Genomic DNA, 20,665 nt, shown 5'->3' with positions numbered 1-20,665 from the left:
TCATCACAAGGTTTACAATGAGAATTAAATATTCAAGAAAGATTATGATGATCGTAGTTGAAGAATCATAATGGAAAAACCTGCATCACAAGCTACAAAAGAATATACTATGGATAGATGTTACAAAAGGATTACAAGCTACAAAAGGATCGATGTTGTGTGACAAAACTCACATTGAGTTTTGTACTACATGCTTTGAGGATTTACTACTGCAATTAACGTCAAAGTATCATCCTACCAAAGCTTCTCAAGATGACAATGTTTGAGAATGATTTTCCATGAGTTTTACAAAGGAGCTTATGCACAAGGCATAAAAGTTTTAATCATTCTCATTATGAGTACACTCACGCCTTTACTGAAGAATCTCAAAGATACTCAATGAACATACAACAATGTGTGAAAACATCAAAAGGAATTATGGGAAGTTTTGCAGCAACAAGATTATATGTCCCACTCCTTAAGAAAAGTGTTGAATACTGTTTCAAGCATGATCCGAGAACATTCTCCAGTTAAAGGAATCAACTCTTCCAAGTTAGTACTTCAACACAAGCACTTATTGTGATCTAACAAGTGCTCTTGAGTGATTAATATAGACAGGAACTAAAGCTCATTCATTATATATCACTCTACTTGAAATTGTTGAAAACTGCAAGTTTATGAGAATGATCAGAGAACATTCTCCAGTCTGCACTTTTTCTCACGTGCAAAGCTATACATCAACAATAAGCATTTAATTGATATCATCTGAACAAGAGACAAATAAGCACTTTTGCAAAGGACTTCATTGAAGAGAATCTCTACAGGATATAAGTCATCTAAAGCAAGGATTAAATGATAGCAAAAGAAAGCTTCCTATTTGGTCATGTTTAAGGAATAAACATGAACATGTCTTTGACAATTTATTTCTCAAGCTCACATGCTCTATTCAGAGATTATTTGAAGACATTTATGGACCAATGAAAAGGAGACACCAAGTTTGAAATGGTACTTCTCAAAGGACTTCATAAAATATATTTCACTATGCTCTTTATCTACAATAGAAAGTTACTTGTACTTTTACAAGTACACATGAATAGTAAAAGGATAAGAAGATCAGCTATCATCATATGATCATCATGAATATCTTGAGGCCTACGAAATCAAAACAAACAAAGCATTCTTCTCTATATGATCTAGGCCAAGAAACAGAAAATACTCTGTGAGAACGATCTAAGAACGTTCCAGAATCAAGCAGATTTCCTGCTCTTGATCGAAAGATTCTCTCCAGCTGTATCCAGCTGTTATAATTGATCTCCCAAGGCTTCAACAGTGCTTGTTCGTGGAGAACAAGTTTATACAGCTCAAAGATGCTCAAACTCACGCTCCTCATGACATCATCATTCTAAGAACATTCCCATGAAGCATCTTCTCTCTCATCAAATATTTTGATGTGGCTTTTAAAGGACTAACGGCTAGTCTTGTGCTCCACTCAAACTTACTTGGAGACCACGAAACAAAGGACAAACAACATCTATAAATAGCACACTTGGGTGCTTTGAAGACTTGAGAGCTCACACTACAACATTCATTCTATACTTGTCTTTTTCGTACAAGGTACCAAGCTCTTCTTTCATCACTCATACTCAAGCTCTCCATTCTCATCAGTACTTCTGAGTATTTTGAGTGTTTTGATTTGCTTCTCAAATTATCCTTTGAGTTTTTCAACAAGCAAATATCTCAAAAGTTTCAACTACAAATTTCAAGATCTACACTTGTCTTTTTCGACCAAGTCATCAAACTCTTCCACTCTCACTCCAGCTCTCTAACATCACATACTTGGATCAGTATATCATTGAGTGAACTGAGTGTATTCTTCTATTAGCTTCTCAACTTGATTTTCTCTTCATTTGAAAGCTTGTGATCCGAACAACTTATTGTAAAAGAAAGATTGGCTCAAGTCAATACGTAACTATTGATTGAGTGACACCTTAGTTTGTAGGAGTGAGGTAGATATTAAGCTTGTAGAGCTTAAGGTTATTGATCTTGGTTTAGATCAAGGAGGTTTGTAATTTGAGATTACTAGCATCTCAAGATTATAGTGGATACTCACGGAGCGTGAGGGACTGGACGTAACCCATACTATTAGGGGGTGAACCAGTATAATTGTTGTGTGTTGATTCTCTCTTCCCTCATTTTTTATTTCGAGCAAACACTAAGCACACAATTCACTTTGAATTTGTTTTACTGCTAACCAGATCCTTCTGAGATCATTCTAACGTTTTCTGTTGAGTTAGTTTTTAAAAGAGTGCAGGATTATTTTTTAAAAGGGTCACAATTCAAACCCCCCTTTCTTGTGACTATTTCTTCCACTTCACAGATAACAAAGCTGCTGATGCTTTGTCAAGGTGCTATGGTGAAGAAGAAATGAAAGTCTTGATGTCATCTTCTCAAAGGTTGGGAGGGCAGATGCCACTGCAGAATTTGACACAAGATGCTGACTTGGATTTGAATGTCATGGTGTCTTCTCCTCAATGGCTGGAAGGGCAGAAGCTATTGAAGGAAGCGGCACAAGATGCTCAAATTCAGAAGTTGATCTCTGAGTTGACTGACAATCCTGATGGCAAACCGGGATATGTAGTCCAGCAGGGAATTTTGTTTTACCATGGGAGATTGGTTATCCCTGCAACCTCTCCTTCTATTCCTATCTTACTTGCAGAGATTCATAGTACTCCTATGGGGGGCCATTCTGGGTTCCTTAGAACTTATAGGAGGATTGCTGCTAATATCTACTGGGTAGGCATGCAGAAAGCAGTTAGAGACTTTGTTCGAGCTTGTGATATCTGCCAAAGGCAGAAATATACAGCTACTACACCAGGAGGTTTTGCTGCAGCCCCTACAAATTCCCAATGCTATATGGGAAGACTTATCTATTGATTTTATCACAGGGTTGCCCAAATCAAAGGGGTTTGAAGCTGTTCTGATTGTTGTTGATCGATTGTCAAAGTATAGTCATTTTATACTATTAAAGCACCCTTATACGGCAAAATCAGTGGCTGAATTATTTGTAAAAGAGGTAGTTCGTTTGCATGGCATTCCTTCAACAATCATTAGTGACAGAGATCCTTTATTCATAAGTCACTTTTGGAGTGAGTTATTCAAGCTGCAGGGTACAAAACTTGAGATGAGTTCTGCTTATCATCCGGAAACGGATGGACAAACTGAAGTAATTAATAGATGTTTGGAAAGTTATCTGCGATGATTTGCTTCTGATCAGCCTAAGTCTTGGGCTTATTGGATTTCGTGGGCGGAATATTGGTATAACACTACGTATCATATATCAATTAATAAATCTCCTTTTGAAGTGGTATATGGTAGATCTCCTCCTACTTTGTTGAGGTTCTTAAGCAATCAAACTAAAGTTGCTGCTGTGGCTTTGGAATTAACAGAGAGGGATGAAGCTTTGAATCAATTAAAGACACACTTATTAAAAGAGAGGGATGAAGCTTTGGAATTAACAGAGAGGGATGAAGCTTTGAATCAATTAAAGACACACTTATTAAAAGCTCAACAACAAATGAAGATATATGCTGATAAAAAAAGAAGAGATTTACATTTCAGTGTTGGTGAATGGGTGTTTTTGAAGCTTCGACCTCATAGGCAACACTCTGATCAAAAGAATTAATCAAAAACTGGCTGCAAGATTCTATGGACCATTTCAGATAGTTGAAAGAGTGGGTGCAGTGGCTTATAAACTTGAACTACCTGCTAGTTCAAAAATCCATCCGATTTTTCATGTCTCCTTATTAAAAAAAGCCGTGGGTGATTATCCAGTTCAAGGAGAGCTTCCTAAAGAGCTAGAAATTTCTTTAGAAGAGGATATATATCCTGAGAAGATTTTGGGCTCAAGAATTACCTTGCAAAGTGGCAATGCTGTTCATCAAAGTTTGATCCAATGGAAAAATAAATCTTTGGAGGAGGTTACATGGGAAGATGGTGCGTTTATAGCAGTACAGTTTCAAGATTTTAGCCTTGAGGACAAGGCTCTTTTTGAGACAGGTGGTATTGATAAGGATGTGAGTCTTAATAATAATGTGGGACCTAAAGAATGGAGGGTATATTCGAGAAAACGATGGAAGAATGAGAAAAAGAAGGGAAATGAATAATAGCATGTGCAAGGTGTAGCATGTGCTTATCAGGCGAGTGAGGTGTGTGAGAAGTGCGTGACAGTAGCGCTATATAAGGAGTAGTATGGGAAGGAATAAAGTAACCAAGTTTTCTGTTGAGAAAGTAGGGTCATCAATCATTGGTGATTTGGGAGAGTCATTGTACTCTTTTGGGTTTGATAGTGTCACTATCATTCAGTTATCCTTTTCATTCCTCATTTACAGTTTTCTTTTGTATTCAATTCCAACAAAGTGCAGTTATAATATCAGTAATATAATATTCCATTCATCTTTATTCATAAATTCATATACATACCTATCACAATCTAATAGCCTGCCAAACCAAAAAGGAATAAAAATTTGATTTTTTATTCCATTGGTATCATGAATGATCACTATCAACCCTCCACTTTAGGACCCCGACCTTCAATGACATCCTCCGGCTGTGCACGTGTGTTGATGAATGATTCCCTTGAGAAAATATCCTGTACGTTCAACATCGTTAGATATATAGCAAACTTAAAGTTAAACAAAGGTAGCAACAAACAATGAATCATATCAGGGGACAACAAGCTAACTTCAGCTTGGGTTGTATGAAAGTGCAAGACAATCAGGATTGATCTTATTATTCGTTAACGCTCGGCATTGGTAAGGTAGATAATTATTTAGTATTTTACCAGCTGGGGTTGTTTCGCAGCACCACTTCAGAGATCGGTAATTGCCCAAAGGGGATCCTCTCATACTACTATTTGGTAAGGAAAAATGTGAGGAATCCCATTACTGAAAACATTTGAGTATTGAGGAAAAAGTTCCAAATTGTAAAAACAGGATTGAGCCAAAGACTATTCCCATATACAAAGATAAGGTTTGCAAAGGTCAAAGGACATTACCAAAAACATTTGAATTTAGAGCTCATAAGAAACTCCAAATTCACAGGTCTCCCTATTGATAAATCAGTTTCACTCATTAGCCTATGATCTTTAAGCATGGACAGAGCAGAACATCTTTGGACATGATTTCCGCAACTATAGGTTTAAGGGAGTATAGTCGGCATTCAACTCTAGATTTGAAAAGTCTAAAAGTACAAGAAAATGATAGATTTTGACTGGCAAGTATAATCTTGAACATACCTTGAAGTAAGACTTCAAAAAGGGCAGTGAATCAGGTATTTTCCATTTCTTAAAATGCCCTAAAGCAATCTCCAAATGGTATAGCTTTGGTCCAAGTGATAAGTCAGCTGCAGATATATCTTTCCCATTGATAAAAGGACCCCCCTACAACAAGAAAAAATTTGCACAGATTTCTTATACGAAATAAGGGGAAAAAATGACAACAAATCCAGGAGGAACGAAACAAGAAAACAGTGCCCTAAAAGTTACAAAAATAATAATGTCTTGGATCATGTTCTTCATAATCACCAATAGGTAAAGTTACAAAATAAAAATTTCATGGATTGTGTTCCCTTAAAGTGATGAAATGAAAGTCAAGTATATAAAGCAATTAACTATATAAAGCATGAATTTATTCCCTGATCTCCATTTAACATGTCGTAACATCTTATGTAGATGGAGCACAAGAGGCCCCAACTCAGCGATGTACGCTACAAGAAAAGTTATAGGGTCCATGACCATAAGGCAGGAAAAAAAGGTAATGCTCGAGTCAGGGTTGATCGACCTAAAATACCGAAAGTTTATGTTAAGAAAAAGAATCATGGACTAGAGGGAACCACTTAAGCAAGGATAATAATTTGTGGGGAAAAGAATTCCACTCTATATCCTCTATGACTAATCAACAACCTATACAAGATTTCAAACAAATAGCAAGACAAAAATAGAACGAAAAAGAATGTCATACATTTTCCTTGAGGTAATCATTGAAGGGGCTTAGTTCATTCAGTAATGTTTGTTCTGTTCCGTCTTTGGGATCTTTGCTCTTGAGAAATCCAATAAATGTAGAAAATATCTTTGATCCACTATAGAAAAAAAACACATGCTCACATTAGATAATCGAAGTAAATGTAATACAACCATGTAAACATCAGAGAATAAAAGGCACACATTAGATAAGTTGAGAGCTTATGAAAACATCTTATAGTTTATATGAAAACCAACTGACTTTTTTTTATCTTTTCTTATAGAATCAGCATTTATACGATAAGCGCATATGTTATAAGCGTTTTATTGAACTGTTTATCCAGACAGGGCTAAAAGAAGAGCAAGGAAAATGTTGTTTAAGTTTATATAATTATATCACCGTGCATTTTCCAAAAAATTCAAAGCCATGTGCAAGAAAATTAGATTTTATAGATTTAACGTATCTCCAAATGATGAGGAAGTCTGTAAGCAAGAAGCATACGCTGTAGCCTTTTCAGGTGGAGTCACCAATGGAGGGCTAGGATACTTCTCTTCCAATATTTTGTGATTACATCTGAATCGGCAACCCATTTCCCATCGAAGTTTATTACAGGAACTTTACCTTCAGGACTGATTTCAAGGAACCTGAATGAACTGAACAAATTATTACAATGAAACAGAATACTAAGGTTAGTACGAGGATAGAAAAAGTTGTGAACTTGTCTATATATTTTATAAATGAAACACGGACACTCCTCGGATTAGGCGTATCCCGATGTCGGACACGTGGCGGTGTCCGACACCAACATGACACCGACACTTGATTACATTGAATTATGTCATTTTTTAAAATTATTATCAGTGTCGACGTGTCAGTGTCCTTGCCGTGTGCATGCTTCATAAGTGATCGAGTTTTATTAAAAACAAATTAAAATGTCAAAGGAAAAACTTAGCAGAGAGAAATGGACAAGAAGATCACCATTAACTTTAAGAGACCAAATTTAAATAGTTTATTATTGAACATTTGCACACAGCTCAAAATCCTAAACTGAACATCAAAACTTTCTGCTAATTATAAGATCACCATTAACTTTAAGAGACCAAATTTAAATAGTTTATTATTGAACATTTGCACACAGCTCAAAATCCTAAACTGAACATCAAAACTTTCTGCTAATTATAAGATACACCCAGGCGCTAATGTTCTGCCTATATTATTAAGCAACAGAAAGGATCAATGATATCATACTAGCTGGACACCCCTTCAAAAGCTCACCTCAACTAGGTCCAATTTTATTTCATTTGTTCAGAAAATATCAATCCTTAATAGCATGCTGCAGATATCTGATTTTATGTCAACTTGTGAATTGTCTTCATGTCAATTTATATATATATATATATATATATATATATATATATATATAACAAAATGTACACAATTTATACCAAGGGCGTTCTCTTCAATAAGCTCAGGTTCTCGGTACAGTAGAATGTTACCTTTGTTCCAGATCGTTGCTTCACCACAAAGAATCTCACTCATTAAACAGAATTATAAGGATATTAATTGTATATCTCTAATGTATATCTCAGATCATTGCATGTTTATGCTAAGTGTATATCTCTAATGTATTTTAATTATAAGGATATTAACCATATCATAAGATAAAAAAAAATCACAACGGATGCATTAAATATACGAGCTCCATCTATATGAAGCTTCAATCCGTGCTTCTTAGCAACCTCTCCAACTCTTTCTGTATATTCAACTGAAACAAAAGTATCAACCGTTCATACTGTGAATAAATAATAACATAGACAAACATTGAAGAAATTCTTAACTTGCAATTATCAAACCGGCAAAGTTTCTGCTCCAATAAATCAAACATGTATATACCTTAGTTATCACCATTGAAGAAATTCACAATGTCATATATACATATGAAATTGTGAATCGTGTCAATCGCTGCAAACGCCATCGCCGCCATGTTTTCTTACGGTCATACATCCAAATATTAGCAGCAGTTTATATAACAAATAGTATTCAATGATTCTTTTCAGGTCATCGGGACATCCAATTCCAATAATCCACCCTTATATTTTGAATGAATCAAATTCAATTCATATCAATATCGCATCGAAGGCATCATGCAACTTTTACATTATGATTAAAGAGTTCATAATGTTTTTTTTTACAGTCAACAATGAGACATCCAAAAATATACTAGCAACATTTTATTTTTATATAACAGATAATATTCACTGATTCCTTTCAGCTCATCGATGTATCCAATAATCCATCCCTTGTATTATGAAGGGATCAAATTCTATTCATATCAATATCTCATCGAAGACATCAGGCAACTTTTACATTATGAGTAAAGAGTTCATAATCCATCACTTATATTATGAATGAATCAAATTAAATTCATATCAAAGGCATCATGTAACTTTTACATTATGAGTAAAGAGTTCGTAATGTTTTTTAGGGTCAATGGGGCATCACAATACTACAAACAATTTATACAACAAATAATATTCATTGATTCCTTTCGGGTCATCAAGGCATCCAATAATCCATCCCTTATATCATGAATGAATAAAATTCAATTCATATTGATATCGCATCGAAGGCACCAGGCAACTTATACATTATGAGTAAAGTGTTCATAATGTTTATTTCCGGTTAATGAGACTTCCAAATACTATCACATCGAAGGCATCAGGAAACTTTTACAAACATTATGAGTAATGAGTTCATAATGTTAATCGAAGGCATCAGGCAACTTTTACATTATGAGTATAGAGTTCATAATGGTTTTTTACGGTCAATGAGCCATCAAAATACTAGCATCAATTTATACAACAAATAATATTCATTGATTCCTTTCGGATCATCTAGGCATCCATCCCTTATATTATGAATGAATCAAATTCAATTCATATCAATATCACATCGAAGGCATCAGGCAACTTTTAAATTATGAGTAAAGAGTTCATAATGTCTATCGAAGACAACGGGCAACTCTTTACTCATAATCGAAGGCATCAGGCAACTTTTACATTATGAGTATAGAGTTCATAATGTTTTTTTACGGTCAATGAGCCATCAAAATACAAGCATCAATTTATACAGCAAATAATATCCATTCATTCCTTTCGGATATCTAGGCATCCAGTAATCCATCCCTTATATTATGAATGAATCAAATTCAATTCATATCAATATCACATCGAAGGCATCAGGAAACTTTTAAATTATGAGCAAAGAGTTCATAATGTTTATCGAAGGCATCAGGCAACTTTTACATTATGAGTATAGAGTTCATAATTTTTTTTCCGGTAAATGAGCCATCAAAATACTAGCATCAATTTATACAACAAATAATATTCATTGATTCCTTTCGGATCATCTAGGCATCCATCCCTTATATTATGAATGAATCAAATTCAATTCATATCAATATCACATTGAAGGCATCAGGCAACTTTTACATTATGAGTAAAGAGTTCATAATGTCTATCGAAGGCATCAGGCAACTTTTACATTATGAGTGAAGAGTTCATAATGTTTATCGAAGGCATCAGGCAACTTTTACATTATGAGTATAGAGTTCATAATGTTTTTTTACGGTCAATGAGCCTTCAAAATACAAGCATCAATTTATACAGCAAATAATATCCATTCATTCCTTTCGGATCATCTAGGCATCCAGTAATCCATCCCTTATATTATGAATGAATCAAATTCAATTCATATCAATATCACATCGAAGGCATCAGGCAACTTTTAAATTATGAGCAAAGAGTTCATACTTCATAATGTTTATCGAAGGCATCAGGCAACTTTTACATTATGAGTATATAGTTCATAATGTTTTTTTCCAGTCAATGAGCCATCAATTTATACAACAAATAATATTCATTGATTCCTTTCGGATCATCTAGGCATCCATCCCTTATATTATGAATGAATTCAAATTCAATTCATATCAATATCACATCGAAGGCATCAGGCAACTTTCACATTATGAGTAAAGTGTTAATAATGTTTATTTCTGGTTAATGAGACTTCCAAATACTAGCAACAGTTTATCTAACAAATAATATTCATCTATTCCTATCAGGTCATTGAGGCAGCCAATAGTCTCAAAATTTAGGGTCATATTTTATCTCGCAGTATATAATTGCAATCAAGTCATAAAAGCTCAATAGATACCATCCTTATATTGTGAATACAAATTCACACTCATAATGCATTTAAAGCACTGTAAATTTAAAGCACTTTTCTTTCAAATCACATGGACAATTCACAGCAAAGAATTCCATTTGGTACAACAAAAATACATCCAACTTGTACATTATGAATATAGTCCCCATGATATTTCCTGTCAACTGTTTCAAAAAATATTTAATTTTATCGTGTTTCACAATATAACAGATTTTCCAGCAAAAACAAAAAATCTCATAGATTTGTACACCCCCAATTAAATTTTCACTCACAAAATGGTAAGTTCTTTATTAAAACAAAAGCAGAAGATTGAAGCATCTTGAATCAAGAATGAAAAAATTGGTAATCTAACAGCATAAGATCGAAATTCTATTACCTGAGAAAAGGAATAAATTGTTTTTCCATATTCGACGCACATTTGAACCCTATCTTGAAGAAAACAAGATTCCGTCGATGAAACAAATTGACCACTTAGCGCTGCAATCTTCGAAGAGGAACGCAAATTTGTGACGCCGCACAAGTTTTAGAAATGATCAAGAGACACAAGATTTAGGGTTTGGAGATGATCGAGAGATACAAGCTTCGTAACCCTAATCTTGATTTTTAGGGTTTCTCTTCATAACGCGTTTGAAGAAGCGCTAAGAACTTAAGAAGAAGGGAACACATTGTGGATAATAAAGCCGTTAGAGGATGAATATGAATCGGTGTAAACGGTAGGCGTACGAGATTCATATCTCGCTCATTTTTTATTTTGGCTTAAATGCAGTTTTGCCCCCCCTGTTTTGATTAAATCGAAATTTTACCCCCCTGTTTTAAAACGCGGACTTTTACCCCCCTGTTTTATAATTTGTTGGATTTTGCCCCCCCTAAAATTCTGCTTTCGAGTCACAACTTTAAAGCTTCGCACACAACTCAATTTTGATCAATAATTTACCAAAAGGATACCGAAATGACCGTAATCGAGTTATCTTTCCACATAATCAAACCCCACTGAATTTGGAGTTACAAAGAGAGATTAATTACCGTTTTAGTGAAGGTATGTCCCCCAAAATTCTGCAAAAAATTTGCTTTCGAGTCACAACTTCAAAGCTTCGCATACAACTCAATTTGGATCCATAATTCACCAAACGGATACCGAAATGACCGTAATCGAGTTATCTTTCCACATAATCAAACCCCACTGAATTTGGAGTTACAAAGAGAGATTAATTACCGTTTTAGTGAAGGTATGTCCCCAAAATTCTGCAAAAAATCTGCTTTCGAGTCACAACTTCAAAGCTTCGCATACAACTCAATTTGGATCCATAATTCACCAAATGGCTACCGAAATTACCGTAATCGAGTTAGCTTTCCACAGAATCAAACCCCACTAAATTTGGAGTTACAGAGAGAGATTAATTACCGTTTTAGTGAAGGTCTGTCCAATTACTAATTCTGCAGAAATCTACTTGTGATCTTCAAATTCAACATCGTCTACCGAACACATCGTAACTCCAAATTCGACGAAATTGAAATGCCAACAAGGGTAATTTCTTTATATTTCCATACATGTAAATAGTATTAAAAAATGAGCTACAGGGTGAGAGGAATGACGAGAATACCAGTAGTAGTTTCATACGATAATTAATTTGAACAGACCTTCACTAAAACAGTAATTAATCTCTCTCTGTAACTCCAAATTTAGTGGAGTTTGATTCTGTGGAAAACTAACTCGATTGCGGTCGTTTCGGTACCAGTTTGGTGAATTATTGATCCAAATTGAGTTCTGTGCGTAGCTTTGAACTTGAGGCTCAGAAGCAGATTTTGTGCAAAATTTTGGTGGGGGGCAAAATCCAACAAATTATAAAATAGGGGGGGTAAAATTCCGCATTTTAAAATAGGGGGGTAAAATTCCGTATTTTTCAAAATAGGGGGGGTAAAACTGCATTTAAGCCTTTTATTTTTTATTTTCTTGGTTATGGCTTTAGTTTTTGAAAGAAAAAAAACATTTGTGAGTAAAGTTAATTATTTATAGGCTTAAATAATTTTGGTCCTTCCGTCAAAAAAAATTATTTTGGTCCTTTCTAAAAAATAAAATAAATAAAAAAATATACATTTTACAGTGTCAACCAATACTAATCATGTTTTTCGTCACATCACTCCATTAAACTTCACTTTCTTAGTATGATGTGGAAGAATGTTTCATTCTTATTGGTTGAATTTCCTGGAGGGCCGAAGAACACCAGCATTCTCACATCGTACAAAACACATTTTGTGAGATATGTATAGCAAGGCTATCTAAATTTATTATTTAATTGTTACGATTTTATTATTTTTTTAAGTGTTTGTTGTTATTTTTGACAATGTTATTTAAGTCTGGGGTGGGTGGGGTAGCTCAGTTGGCACTTGCTGACTGAGCGGGTGTAGGCTGTTGGTCAGGGGTTCGATCCTTGGCAGCAGCAATTATAGTATTTTCTTTGTAAATAAGTTGGTGGTACTTATAAACCATCAACTTTTTTTTAAAAAAAAAAAAACAATGTTATTTAAGTTATTTAATTATGCAATTGGTATTTATTTAATGTTATTTGTATTTTTTTTCTTCTTTTTGCAACATCCTCTCTAACACGCCGAAGTGGACAACGGTCACAGGTTACATGACCCTGCTTCAAGTAACCAAATTATTTGTTGTTAATTATTTATTATTTATTATTTATTTATTAATTCATTTGTGTATGACACTTTAAGCTTGTTAATTAAATTGTTGTAAACTTGCATGCCTGGATCCATGCACACTTCCCTAGTATCTGTGGACGCGTTCAGGTTGCTAGATACGATGAGTCAAAGCCTGCTGCCATGAAATATATTCCTACAAAGGGGAAGACTATATCTACGTATCGAGTGGCGCTTGACCACACTCACTGGGATGAGACATCACGGCCATAATGTTTAATATATGAGAAGAGCATTTTAAAATACCCGGTGACTAGTTCAAAAATAGTCGTCATCGTTGATGAGTGAGAAACTATATAGGCTTAATTAATAAAATGGTCCCTTAAAGACATTTTGGGTTTCATATTGGTCCCTTAAAGAAAAAAAGGTCTAAATAGGTCCCTTAAAGAAAAAAAGGTCCGAATAGGTCCCTTAAAGACATATCCGTTAATCAGTTTGATCCTATTTATACCTCGGACTTTTTTTTCTTTAAAGGACCTATTTGGACCTTTTTTTCTTTAAGGGATCAATCTGAAACCAAAAATATCTTTAAGGGACCATTTTATTAATTAAGCCAACTATATAAGCATAGAATCATTTACCTTCCAAAGTAGATGTTTGCATCTGATCATATCATTGTGATTGTGCTCACATAAGAACACCATTGTTGGTCCGAAACACGCAAGCAATAGAGATTATATACTTATTCGTGAAGAAACTGCCATCAACGTTACACTTTAGCCACTCATCAATTGGTATGGCCCAACAAGGCTCACTCTAAACCCTATTGCGGCTGTTCATATTGATGATAAACCATGTTTGCGTCGAACCAATCCTGCCACACGTTAAAAGCTTGTTACCTCAACTAAATGACACTAATGATGTGGTCGTTCCACACCTTATTATTCCTATTAATTTTCCAAATGCACCACACAACCATCAAAACACGTCATGCGGTATTCTGATCCTCCTTGTTGCACACGTCAAAGAAAATTGAACCAATATCATCCATTGCGTCCGGTCTACTCTGAATAATTGATCTCAACCCAGCAGTATCCCAACAACCTTGTACCTGAGAACAAGTATAGAGAGCATGATAAAATCCTCTTTCACCTCTTCATTACAAAGAGAACGGAGAGGAAAACAATCAGCATGTCGTTGAATCAACCGAGAACAAGTTGGAATGCACCCACGACACACTCTCCACAATATGTAATGGGACTTAGGCGGAGCCCTCACCTCCCACATGCCAGTCCAATTCATGTGGTTCTGACCCCTCACTTGAGTCTGGGCATCAAAGTCGGGAAACCGGATTTGGATCCTCTACAATTTCTTCTCTCATGCCAAGGCCTTTGAAAACTAGACTCCAATTTCTAGAACACTATTGGGCATCGATGTAGAGCTCCCAGAATTCAAATCCAGTTTTCGTGAACATAGTTGGGCATTGCATATCCTGGACAATTGGCATTGATGCCAATCTGCTCAGATTTATCCCAAACTTCCAGAAACCAATTGAACATCAAAGCCTGGAATGGTGGCATGCAGCGCAGTCTACAGGCATCAATGCGGTCAGTTAAAAATGTTGGAGGAAACTTGCACTATTTGAGTTGAAGGTCAAGGTAATGATTCAATTGGAGATTGAAGGCTCAAGAAGGAGATTCAACAATTGGTGATCAAATTTTGTCAAAGTGAAGATCAAAGGAACAAATCTTGAGGGTGTCAAGTTTTGGAGCTTTCTTGTTCAAGTCAAAAATTGAAGGCAATTGATTCAAGGGTGGATTGAATCATAGGGGTTGCTGCAAAAATCCTCGGTGTAACATTCAAATTTTCATAGAAATTATTGGAAGAAACTATCTCATCTTGATGAGGGGACATGATTAGGACACAAGCAAAGACGAGATGGTTGAATCTGTATAAAAATATCATTGTCGATTTTTTCTCTTCCATAACTCTCTTTAAATTTATGTAAATTTGATTACTTAGTTGTTTTCTTGCAAAAGAAATTTTTGGCACAAGTGTTTCATAATCAAAGTTTGTGAAGTTTTCAATTTTCTATTTGGTGCAGAAAATTAATTGTCTTAAGATTGAAAAAACAAATCTTTTGGGAACATAAAAAAAATCAGAATGTGTTTAATTTCTGAATTTTGACTAGGTATCAATTTTGTATATTTCATTGTGTTAAATTCACTTGTGATCACTTGTGATCACTTGTGATACAATTACTCGAATAGTCTAAATTTGATAGTGTTGATTTTAACAAGTAAATAGAAATTTAATCGATTTTCTCATCAATTAAGAATCTAAGTACTTGGATAAGTTGGATTTGCTTATTGCTATCGTTATTCGTGATTTACAATCAATTTTGTGATCTCCAAAATACATTTGTTCCAATAGTGCTCAAAACCGAAAAGATTTTTAAAAATGGCATTTATGCTACATAAAAGACTGTGAATCTATTCAACATCTTTCTAGATTCGAGAAGCCATACCAACTAACAAATACTAGCATATAAACTAGTTGTTAACGATTTTCATGTGCTAGTTGGCCTTCATGAATCCAACTTTGAGTTCCGCATTGGAAGTCATGAACCCGGTGTGAGGGTTTATATAGGATTGGACAATTTGATGCTAACAATTTTTAGAATAATATAAGAATAAATTTAATCATGAAAATAAAAATTATTCAATTCAGTAAGGCCAAATATACAATTCTACTGAATCTTACAACTATAGTAATAATTTGTAAGTGAAAAGAAAAATTGTTGATTTCAACTGTACTGAAGCAATGTAATGACCATTTGATGCATCATCAAGTAGAGCAGTAGGAAATGTATCGTGATCATCACTTGCTATGCTTTGCTTTTGAAATAGTTTTGACCATACCCTTAGCAATCTTCCAAAACCAAAATAAATTCATCACTGCCAACACAGATGGCACCACCAGCAAGCTGTAGAAACCCAATGGAACGACCTGCTTCACCTGAAACAGGAGAGAAAAAGTTTGGACTTACTCACTACAATATAATCATAGGTAAACTGTGTAAGTTTTATTTTTATGAGATGAGATGAGGAATTACAGAGAATATGCATACCTCATCAAAATGGGTCCACATGTGAGTAAACAAGAAAATGAACAAGAAAATCCTTGCTACCTGCAGTATGAATGAAAACAGTTGTTATTTGAATATCAACATCCAAACATCGCATGTAATTGGATTAAATGCAGTCAGAATGGGTGCAGTCGGGATGCGGTCGGCATCTCACAACCGTACGATCCAAACATTGCTGACTGCACGACTGCATGCACTCTGTGACTGCACTCAATCCTGATCTACATGTAACACTGCGTGTTATCTCTATTTCTCTCTCTTTTCGGAGAAGTTACATGTGTTTCTCTTACTTTTCATCTTCTACAACTTGCACGTATTTCAAAAATACGCACAAAAATCAAATTTGACATCAAAATTTTAATGTAAAAAAAATCATTTCTCAATGAAAACATAAAGGAGTAAAGCATTCCATACTTTTTATTGTAATTAACAACTATTGGAACTATGAAACTCAATGGTCATGACAGAGTTTAGAACCAAATCATGCTATGTGTCAAGAACCAACCAACCAACCTCAGAAATTGAAGCTGTTATGTTGAGGCACATAAATAGTTTTATATCTTTAACATGCCATGTTCCCTTAAACAATGGCCCTTTGGACTAAAACCCTACCAATATCATTTGTGACATACAACAAAAATGTAAAGAAGAGAAAATCTCCATAACACTTCCTATCCGTGCATGCAATGTGCAGTATAAATTTTGTAATAACCTTTCAATAATCCTTTTTAATTATCTTTGCTACTATTGTTACTTGCGGCTTTTGCCAGCACATAGTTCATTCAGAACCAAAATAGTAAACTAAATGGAAAAAGTACCACAGTAAAAGAATGGTCATAAGCACCTCCTTCAGACACTATAAATAATGGAATTAGAATTGAGACCAAGAGTAAAATAGACAGTACCAACCACCCGAAGAACAACGCAATGCCATTCCAGATGTAAAGTTTTGAGCTCTTAAGACCGGCGGTATCCAAGTACCTGTATATGTAATTAAAGCAATGAATCAATGTTTACAAAAGTACACGAAAGCAGAAAATGGATGTCTTGACAACAGATTTACCATCTTAGATTTACAAAAGGAGTTGTGCTCTCGGTGAAAAGAACCATTAATATGTAGATCTGTGCTTGACCGATTAGCAAAGATTGGATGATTGAAAACAACGACAGTCCGTGGTGTAGAACCTTAAATGAATGAAGTTATTAGTTTCCTTAACTAAGATATCGAGTTCAATCTATCATGAAAGTAAACATATCTACAAAAAAATATATAGATACACATATAAGAAAACAACTTAATGTGCTTTTGATTTGAGAAAGTGTTTTACTACTTTCGTCCATGTTTCACTCTTAATTAAACAAAATACCATATTGTTTTCATTTTCACAAAGTAAATGGGCTCAAAAATCTTTTCGACTTACATATTCAAGACCTCCCAACGCTGGAAAATTCCAAATAACAAAAGCCAGATCTGTTAGGAAATAACCTGTAGAGAACTGTACAAAGAATGACGAAAAAATTAACAAATAAGCCAATTGTAAACAACATATAATGCTTCTGTGCCTCTTGCACTGTCATATGAGCGACATAATTTAAAAATGGATGCTCCAGAAGAGGGAGGTTCATTCTTAAAAGCATAACGACCTAAACAAATGTAGGCTGCAGACAAATTTTGTGCCAAATCAAATTTTGCTTTATTTTTATCGACCTACCGATAATACTGAATTTGAGAAAGCAGATGATCGATTAACAACAAGCTTTTCTTGTGAACCATCCTTGAAGAGATCTGATAAGATCAAGAGATAAAGTGACGTAAAGGCTGCAAAAAGAGCATGGAATGTTGAGAATCCCCTGCATTGAAAAATATACTAAAGTTAATGTAAATGTCAATAATGGAAAAAATCAATTCAAACAGAAATCGTTATATGAAGACATTACCGGTTATTCCATTCAACTTTCACAGCACCGGTCAATTTTCTGTATCCCGCGAACCGAGAACTAAAAATGGCAGTAAATCTATAAACCTTCAAAGAAGATCATTAAAAAAGGATCAAATTTTAAAATAATTAAATAAAGTGATCTTAATTAATATGACTAGAATTTTATAGCATTATCTAGTAATTCAGATAAACTGGACATATATTTAACAAGAACAATAAACAAGATACGGAAATGAAAGAACACCATGTGCATCTAATCCTAAAAATTTAAATTCTGACTTCATTCTTAATATACTCTCTCAACTAACCACGATTTCGGGAACTTAAGCTACAAAAACAAATAGTCAGAGCTCATTTCTACCTAGACCAAGACACAACCAATAAAAAACTACACTCAGAGAGACTTTACAAAGCTTCTATTAAGCACAATCCAATTGGACATAAAACCATGAAGGAATATTCACTAACTTGTTTGAAGTTCAAAATATAAAGTACATAGACAAATATGTGGATGTAGTAAAAGGCACTAAACACTAATGCCAAATACCACCTTCAAGTGTTCAGTCGGCAAAATTTGGAGGTGCAAAACTGATTTTAACGTGTTTGGATGTTCTTGTGTAGAATTGATTCTGTCTCCAAAGTTCATTCTAACTTGAAGCTAGAATTTGAAGCTTTGGCCTATAGAATTGATTTTAGTCTCAAATATTTGTTAAACACCCTTTATATGAATGTATCCAAATAAATCACTAGACATTTATTCACTTATAGCTATAATCAATTTTACAGAATCAATTCATTCAAAATCTATTTTTGTCGCCGCAAAACAAAATACGCACTAAAGCAGCCAAGTAAAAAAGTTTTCTTTGGAATTACTATTGTGTCAATATTTGTTAACAAACTACTTTGGGAGTAATATGAACTATACAACAGGACTGAACCGTATTTCTCTGTATTGGAGAAACCAGCAAGAACTTTAAACAAATGCTTCTTCCTAAACCCGAGTAAGCATAATTGCAGTTTCAGTCCATGGATATCCCAAAACTACCCAATTGATCCTCCATCATATACAAAATCTTTACCAGTAAATTCATTAAATACCGAGTTACATTTTAGCAGTATTGTCAAATACCGACTATAACATAGCGGAATTTAAAAAGAATATTGTTCCACAATACGCTATTTACTACAAAGTCATGTTCCATAGCAGATGTAGCGGCACTATAGCACTATAGCATAGTAGAATTCAAACAAACCACTATTTTCGCAATCTGCGATTGACATCATTGCATTATAGATAGCATCATTATGAATTAATGAACTCCTAATCTCCGCATTACATTCAAAACATGGAATAGAACTAGTGTCAATAAACTAGCAGTAATTACTACAGTAAATAATGAATTTTATACTCCATAACCGATCACGCTTAAATAGATGATTGACAAAAAAAAATTGGTCAAGTTTCACCCTTAAGCTAGATAAGTGGGATGACCAGGGTTCGAACCTCAGCCCCCTGCATCAACCGACCTAAACTCACGGACGGATTGACAAATATTAATTTCGTGTATTTTATCCGATTCATAGCTGATTTTACATTAATTCAAAAGAAGGCATTTTTGCTCCTCCACCATAAAAGAGATCAAAATCCTAATTTGGTTCATTACTTTATAATTTCTCAAGAAGCATTCAAAACATACAAGTCAGTAACAAATTGATGAACAAAAACATAATCATATTCATATTACTTACAATAAGAGAGAAGATGATACCGGCGAAAACAGACACCAACCATTGAATTTCTTTAGTTGGAGCAACAAAGTCATAAGCAGCAGCAGTAGTCAAGAAACCAAAAGAAAAAGGAATTCCCATCTGATCACTTTTGTTGAAAATCACAAAATCAAAACAAACTGCATCAAAGACATAAACTTAGAGCCATAAAAAATACCAAAAATAAAAAGTCTATTGAAGCATAGAATAATTGAAGCTGGAAAATGGAATCTCCATAAATAACTAGAATATATAGAATTTTGTTTAGAAAAATAATAATAATAATTAATGACCCTTTGACTAAAAAAAACGTGTCTAACAAAAAGTGGCCACTAATAATTTAATTTGGTCCACTTATTACTTACTTAATAAGACTTTTTACAAACAGCTTATGAATGAAATCATATGACAAACATGACATGATAACAAGACATTAACATAAGATAAACGAAAATTGTTTGTTGAAAAACAAAGAAAGTAACAACATACTGTAAGCAAGCAGAGTAAGTGATAATAAGCATAAAAGGGGAAGAGGAAAATGGAGAGAAATTGAGGTACCGAGAGAGAAGTAGTAAATGGAGTCATTGAGTACAAGTTGGAAACTTTGTTGTTTATAGTTTTTATGGTGGAAGTTGAAGATTGAAGGAGAGAGAAAAAGAGAGTGAAGCAGAAAATGAGGCGAAAGAGACAAAGGGAAGGAGAGCGTGTCAAAGGGTATTTGTATTTGAATTGGTGGGATTTAGTATGGGGAAGTATACTTTTTTCCCACCATGGTCCAGTTATATTTTTACCATTAGATCCTGAAAGACCATAGGTTTTATTATAGACTCTCTGCACTAGATTCAACTATCACCCTCTACATTGAATTAAATATTTCAATGTAGTAGTAGCAGTAAAGTCTCTGAGTATTAATCATCTACATTGAATGATCCTTTTAT

General features: G+C 34.3%; 2 protein-coding genes across 4 annotated transcripts; both read right to left on the bottom strand.

Annotated features, from left to right (window-relative positions):
* Nucleotides 1-4,462: 4,462 nt before the first annotated feature.
* On the bottom strand, nucleotides 4,463-6,650 carry LOC123913780 (glutathione S-transferase DHAR3, chloroplastic-like). Its single transcript, XM_045964630.1, has 4 exons — nucleotides 6,498-6,650; nucleotides 5,997-6,114; nucleotides 5,273-5,413; nucleotides 4,463-4,627 (listed from the first exon to the last, which is right to left on the bottom strand). Exons 1-4 carry the CDS (start codon nucleotides 6,584-6,586, stop codon nucleotides 4,541-4,543), a joined length of 435 nt encoding a protein of 144 aa, XP_045820586.1. The 5' UTR covers nucleotides 6,587-6,650; the 3' UTR covers nucleotides 4,463-4,540.
* Nucleotides 6,651-15,531: 8,881 nt separating this feature from the next.
* On the bottom strand, nucleotides 15,532-20,410 carry LOC123916645 (TLC domain-containing protein 4-B). 3 transcript variants are annotated; one of them, XM_045968161.1, is made up of 9 exons: nucleotides 20,286-20,410; nucleotides 19,710-19,867; nucleotides 17,959-18,044; nucleotides 17,733-17,871; nucleotides 17,442-17,516; nucleotides 17,084-17,205; nucleotides 16,926-17,001; nucleotides 16,003-16,062; nucleotides 15,532-15,890 (listed from the first exon to the last, which is right to left on the bottom strand). In XM_045968161.1, the coding sequence occupies exons 2-9, from the start codon at nucleotides 19,827-19,829 to the stop codon at nucleotides 15,753-15,755; spliced, it is 816 nt and encodes a 271-aa protein (XP_045824117.1). In that variant the 5' UTR covers nucleotides 19,830-19,867; nucleotides 20,286-20,410; the 3' UTR covers nucleotides 15,532-15,752. The 3 variants fall into 3 exon arrangements, with proteins under 3 accessions (XP_045824117.1, XP_045824118.1, XP_045824116.1); XM_045968162.1 differs by having other exon boundaries at nucleotides 19,710-19,836; nucleotides 20,286-20,400; XM_045968160.1 differs by lacking the exon at nucleotides 20,286-20,410 and adding an exon at nucleotides 20,217-20,263 and having other exon boundaries at nucleotides 19,710-19,836.
* Nucleotides 20,411-20,665: the final 255 nt, after the last annotated feature.

Source organism: Trifolium pratense, linkage group LG3 (assembly GCF_020283565.1).
Source record: "Trifolium pratense cultivar HEN17-A07 linkage group LG3, ARS_RC_1.1, whole genome shotgun sequence".
NCBI lineage: Eukaryota > Viridiplantae > Streptophyta > Magnoliopsida > Fabales > Fabaceae > Trifolium > Trifolium pratense.
This window is presented reverse-complemented; position numbering and strand designations above follow the sequence as displayed.

What these genes read in the sequence shown, in the direction of transcription:
- LOC123913780 (XM_045964630.1), bottom strand. Translation starts at nt 6,586, where the DNA reads ATGGGTTGCCGATTCAGATGTAATCACAAAATATTGGAAGAGAAGTAT. An exon ending in CCACCTGAAAAGGCTACAGC is followed by an intron (nt 6,115 to 6,497) that starts GTATGCTTCTTG and finishes TTTTTTCTATAG; the next exon opens with TGGATCAAAGATATTTTCTA. An exon ending in ATGATTACCTCAAGGAAAAT is followed by an intron (nt 5,414 to 5,996) that starts GTATGACATTCT and finishes TTGTTGTAGGGG; the next exon opens with GGTCCTTTTATCAATGGGAA.
- LOC123916645 (XM_045968160.1), bottom strand. Translation starts at nt 20,248, where the DNA reads ATGCTTATTATCACTTACTCTGCTTGCTTACA. An exon ending in CGTTGGGAGGTCTTGAATAT is followed by an intron (nt 17,206 to 17,441) that starts GTAAGTCGAAAA and finishes CATTCATTTAAG; the next exon opens with GTTCTACACCACGGACTGTC. An exon ending in TGTGGACCCATTTTGATGAG is followed by an intron (nt 15,891 to 16,002) that starts GTATGCATATTC and finishes CTCCTGTTTCAG; the next exon opens with GTGAAGCAGGTCGTTCCATT.